The 6000-nt window shown below is 51.2% G+C and overlaps 1 protein-coding gene across 3 annotated transcripts in view; it reads right to left on the reverse strand.

The window, feature by feature from the left end:
- DHX30 (DExH-box helicase 30) overlaps positions 1–5772 on the reverse strand; it is a 37075-nt gene extending 31303 nt beyond the window's left edge. The window contains exons 1-2 of one of the 3 annotated variants that reach the window (XM_075042756.1): positions 5682–5772; positions 746–797 (exon numbers count right to left, since the gene is read on the reverse strand). In XM_075042756.1, coding sequence (XP_074898857.1) covers positions 746–776 — 31 coding nt within the window. In that variant the 5' untranslated portion in view covers positions 777–797; positions 5682–5772. Of the gene's footprint in view, positions 1–745; positions 798–3563; positions 3581–4702; positions 4786–5681 lie in introns of those variants that run through there. The other 2 variants (XM_075042748.1, XM_075042766.1) reach the window with 2 other exon arrangements.
- Between the last annotated feature and the right edge of the window lie 228 nt (positions 5773–6000).

Raw genomic sequence — 6000 nt, forward strand, 5'->3', positions numbered from 1 at the left:
GAAAACAAAAACCAGCCAGTGACTGGAAGGATTTCTTAAGAAAAAAAAAAAGGTCTAAAGAAAGAGGTTGGCAAAGCAGTGACAGTGAAAAAAAAGGAGATGGTAATGGTTGACAGATACTTAAAAGTATGCAAACACCAAGGAGAAAGCACTTGCTGAATTGGTACAGAAGGAAACAGGTATGTTTAGGAGGGTAAAATTAAAAGGGGAAAAAAAAAGCCTTTACTTTAAGCTAAATAGCAAACAAGTCTACATTGTCATCTATTGGATAACACAACAGGTCTTCTCCCCTTCCAAATTCTGTTGTTTCCCTGAAATACTCTCTTGTACTTAGTGTAACCGAGCTTACCTGCAACACTTAACTCAGGTGCTACACTAACCAAGACAGAATGGAGTTACCTTGCTTACAACCACCACCCTCGCTTTACACTTAAAATCAAAGTTTTGCATGCCGGGCTCTCCTCAGAAATAAAGCGCGTCTCAGACATAAAAATTGGCATCCTATGTTACATAGCTATCACTAGTTCAGGCACAGTCATCTCAACTTCCTTTTTTGTCCCTAATGCATTGAGAAGGAAGTCCGACAAAGACATTTGTAGGACAAACCTCTCACTTATCCAGCACAGAGGAGGATAGTACTGTTTCTTACAAATTAATTTTCTTCATCAATCTGCTATAGTATTACATCTCTAAACAAAGAAAAAAAAAAAAAAGAGTTGAATCGAAGATTGTCTCAGGTCCTTACCTTTAAGGGAATTCAGCGAGAACATCTCCATCACAGTGAAAAGGGTTGATTCCTAGGAAAGCAAGAGGTAGCAAAAAGAAACAGGAAGTTAGAATTAATATTTCTTTTGAGATGTTTCAAGTGCTTAGCACTTCTGAAACTAGCTGTCCTTTGCACAAGACGAAGCTGATAGCCCTCAACAAATTCCACCTTGGTGTTTATATTCTGCCTGTTTCATCTGAATCCTGCGTGTACTATTTGCTATCCCATTATAACTGGCTGCTCTACACCCAAAGGGAGGAAGTGTCTTCTCCACCAGCGGTTTGTAGGTTTCGGAAATGCTTTTTTTTTAAAACCTTATGCCAGAAGTAGGTAAACTACTGCCATTATTCCCCCTTTGTAAAGAAAAACAAGAGAAGAAAGAGATATGTACTTTTGATAATGTTCTTTGTTGAAACTATGTTAAACTTCCTATTTTAATTTCTTATCAAAACAGCTTTCACTCAAATAAGAAAAACAACCCCAAAACAATCAACTTTGTTTTGGGGTACTTTATCTGTCATGCCAAATATTGAATACATTTTAGGCATTCTTGATAACAGAGTAACAAAGATTTTCTACCAAACTGGGATCAGATGGGTGAGGGTCCTCATTTACACACAGCTAACACTAACTACTCATATTAACAGCTATTCCTGTGCACACAATTAATACCCTACAAATATTATGCTTTCAAATTACTCACTTTTGCTTGCAGTGAAACTAATGACAAAATTACTGTTTATTTCAGCAACAGCAAACAAGGCCTAAAATAACACCACTTTCAGAACAGAACTCTGTGGACATGACACCTTGTTCAGCAAGTCACCTCCCCACAGGCACATGAAAACAAACCTGCTGCTGCTGGCAAGCCTACACTTTGTCTTTTTCAATGACTAAATAAATAAAAACACAGTTACTTGACTTGTTTAAAAATGAAAAACCATATATGCTGTAGTAATTACCAAGACTGGCAGAGGAAAACATCCTTGGTATAACTAACTCAACCGCACTGAACAAAGTTAGAAAACTCTTTTGTAGTAGTCAAGCAAGATTCTTAAGGCTGAAGCATTCAACCGTAGAGCTAAGTCATGGGAGGAATGCAAATTGAAAGCACAAAGAGCAGACCACATAGAGGGGTCTTGTGCCCCCTTCACATAGGGATCATCTCAGTCAAGGTACAAACCATCTTAAAGCCAACAGTATTTCTGATAAATTATACAAGTCCAATATTACTCCGACACAAAAGAGTAAGTCCTTCAACACTCTGAAGAGACAACCAGGAGTATGACAGGGAATGTTGCAATACGTTCTTAAATCTAAGCCAGGGAGGCATCGGCCTCATCTTCCTCCCAAATCTCTAAGCATGATAAAAATGGGGAAGCTGTTTGCTTGCAGACAGACTAAGTGTATTCCAGAGAATCCAGAGAAGTTAGTCTATAACAGCTTTCTGGGGCAATGTACCATTCAGGCAGATAAACTGCAAGGCTTACCTACAGAGCACAAATTAGTGGAAAAAGAGAACAAAGAACATCTCATCTACACTGGGATGGGCAGAAGGGCACTTCCAAAAATAAATGCAAGATAAAGTTGAAGAAAATGGTCTTTTCTGCTCAAGACCAAGAAAAAAAAACTGAAAACCCTACATGGATGAGCTTACAAGAGTAACAACTGAGAGCCCCATTGACAAGCAAGACTCTAACAAAGCTGTTATTTATAATCACGCCTGTAAATCCCCAGCTGAGATGGGGACCCTTACTGTGCAACCAGTAACAGCCCCAAGGCTAAAAGAGCTGGAGGCAGACTGGGTGGGAGTGGGGACAGGACAGGGAAGAGAATGAAAGCATAGAGAAAGGAAACAACCCAGGTGAGGTCCATGAACAGAATCCCACCAATGAGGGATGTCCCTTTTAAATGACATGGAGGAATTTGAGTCCTCCAAGCTTGAGCATCCAGTAGGAACATGGTCAAAGCAGGAAGAGAAGAGCTTGGATAGATAAGCTTAGGTTTAAGGTACAGGTCATTAAGAGATCAGCCCCTGCAGCATCATCACTGGATTACTCAGGACCAGATCTGGTGGATCTGAACACAGAGGATCCTGAACCTGGAATCAGTTTCAGCACTGCCAGCAGCCTCGTGGAAATCCCAGGTTTTTGTCGCTGAAGATCCCGATACCAAAAAAAGATGTCCAACTATGGAAGTTGCTTCACTGTTCATGGAGATGAAGGGGTTGCATGAACATCACTGAAAGAGGGACACTTTGGAAGATTCAAAATACACTTTGTTGGGCTCTGATGACAGGAGAGAGTCATGGGGCCTCATCGGACACTGGATTTACAAAGAAGCGGAACACAATGACACAGGACTCTTACAGACAAGGCAATGGTACATTTGGAATGAGAACCAACCATACACGATGATGCCATCAGACTGCAGACTGCCTCATGCCTCACACTTGGCAAAGCACTTGAATCCCGGATGGCAAAAGAGACACTAAAAGTTTGTTAGCAAAAGACTTAATGCCCTTACTGCAAAGGCAAGGAGTGAAACCAATGAATACGGCACTGGAAATGGTTAGGTAAAACCTCAAAGGCCTGGGAATTGGGTCTTTGTTGGGTTTCCTTGATCCACCTGAAAACAGCTACACGCACATACGAGGAGAAATCACGTCCCCAGGAAGAGTACATCAAGATGCAGTAAATATCACAGTATTTCTGATTATTGTGTATTGTGATATTCCAGCAGCATTTAGCCCCAAGTGCTTTGTTGTGAGAACAAAGGAGGAACTGTGTTGTCTTACGTATCATTGATCCTCAAGGATCACCTACGCTGGGGTCCACGCAAAGCAAAACAGTTTGACTTTCAGCCCTTTGGGCCAAAGAAGGGGTGGATCTGTGCAAGAAACCTTTCTTCACCAATCCTAGTTCTGCAGGACTCCCGCTGCTGAACTCTGACAAGCTGGAAGGGGGGAAAATAAAGCGCTAGAGGTAGGACCGGGCATTGGATGCTCTTGGGCACCCACCGCTTATCAGACCAAGTGTCGTGAACCAAACGGGCATCCCAGAGCGAGGGTTCCAATGACCGCAGAGGAAAAAATGGTGCCACTAGTGACAGCAGAGCAAGTTACAGGAAGGTAAGGGAGAGACAAAACTAAGCCAAGGGCTGTGAGCTGTGCCGGAGAACAGCTCTGTAACAGGACCAAAGGCTTCCCCACGCCACAGATGAGAAAACCAGGGGAGAGCCCAGCTCCCCAGGCCCTCTCCGGGTCGCCCCGTGCCGTTTCTCGAAGCGGGGCTCAGCCCCCCACCTCCACTTGGGGCTCTCCCGACACCCGAGGGGAGAGGCTCCCGGGAGTTCGGCCCACCGGCTCCGCGCCCCCGCCGGCAGCGCTCCTCGGTCTCCCCGCGGGGGTGCTGGGGCACCGGCGGGCTGCTGCCCGCCCCCGCCTCCCCGCAACACGCCCGGTGCCCCGACCGCGGAGCATCCCCGTCCGCCCAGCATCCCCGTCCGCCCCGCCCGGCCGCACAGGCCCAGGCCCCCGCACGGCCCCTTCCCGCGGGCCGGGGCTCCCCTCAGGCCCGAGGCTCCCGCCCCCCTGGGCGGGCACCGCGCCCGGGCTTGGCCGCCGCCCCCCCCCATCCCATCCCCTGGCCCCGGGGCTCCGAGCCGTTCGGCCCCGCCGCCCCCCGTCCCGGCCTATCGCCTCAGCCCCGCCGGTCCCCCCGCCGCCGCCCGCCCGCCCGCCCGCCCGGCTCCGGCTCGGAGCCATCCTCCCCCTCCTTCCCCTTCCTCCCGCCGCCTGTTCCTCAGGCCGCAGCCCCCCCACCCGGCCTTCGACGGCGGGTTCCGGACCGCGGTCCCTCCACGCACCGCGCGGACCGAGCCCCCCCCCTCCCCTCCCCGGGCGGAGCGGCGCCGGTCCCGCTCCCCGACACCGACCTCCTCACAACCAACTCTCTGGCGCCGGTCCGCCGTCGCTCGGACTACAACTCCCAAGAGCCCCCGCGATCCGCTTCCGGGGCGCCGCTCCACCACCGCCGTCGTCTCCTCCACCTCCCTCCCCCGGATGTGAAACCTCCCGCTCGCTTTACCCACCTCCCCCCACCCCAACCGGCGAGGGGGACGAGAGCGCGAGGCCGCGCGGGGGCGGGGCTTGTCGCTACGGCAACGCCTGGCGCCAATGGGAGGCGCGGCCTGCCCGGGCGCTGCGGCCGCCTTTCCCCGTGGCCCCGGCCCCGGCCGCGGCCATTTGTGTGGTCTCCTCCGCCTCAGCGCCCTGCCGGCGGTATGCAGTCCTGAGAAGAAGCGGCTGTCGCCCGGCTCCGGGCCGCAGGCCCGGACCGGTTCCCCGGAGCTCGGGGGTTACGGGGAGACACGGGTGTCCGTGGGGCAGCAGGGCCGGGCCGCCGTTCCCTGTGAGTTTCGCCCTTCCTAGCCAGAGACCGGCTGCGGTGCCCGGGAGGGGAGCGGCGGGGCCGGTTGAGGCCCCGGGGCCTGAACGCTTGGCCGGGCCGGGCCCGAAGGGACGGGCGGGCCGGCCTGGGCTGCGGACGGCTTTACCGGCTGGGTGTAGGGCCGGGGCGTGGGGTGCCTTTCCTTCGGGACTCTGCGGCAGAGGCTGCCAGCACCGATGGTTTCGGAAACGATAAAGCTGTTCTGTCTGGACTGAAGCTCGGTCTCCATCTTTGGGTGAGGCCGTTGCCTCTGCTGGCAGCAGGAAAACGTGGAGCTCTCCCACGGGCAATCTGCCAGCCAGCCTCCGAAACGCTGCGCCCGACTTGGGGGGAAGCCACGTGCATCATTAATATTATCAACGTGCTAAGCAGCCACCAGCTCTAACAACCGTGTTAACGTTTAACCAACTTGCTGTATGTATCTGTAGGTAGAAACTTACTCCTGATCTTAAGTATTCACTTACTGGTTAGAGTTAGATCCGCTGAGTATCCGCAGTGCGGGTGCCCGCTGTCCTTCTGGAGCAGGCTTACTATGGACTGAAACTGGAGTGGGCTAGTTCCTCCTCCGGTGCGGCACAAGGCTCATCGTTGCTCCTCACTGGAATAATCCTAACGTGGGCAAAGAGAAGCGGTGTTTGTCCCCTGTGTTACTAAGGCCCTCATTTGTAATAATCACCTAATTAAACGCTTATTCCAGACACTGCCCAAAGATACTGAGTGGCAACACGTAAAATAGCGTGGAAGTCTTACAGTGTATTTCCTCGCTTTTCACTGCCCTGAGAA

Source organism: Buteo buteo, chromosome 2 (assembly GCF_964188355.1).
Source record: "Buteo buteo chromosome 2, bButBut1.hap1.1, whole genome shotgun sequence".
In the NCBI taxonomy this organism is placed as follows: Eukaryota; Metazoa; Chordata; class Aves; order Accipitriformes; family Accipitridae; genus Buteo; species Buteo buteo.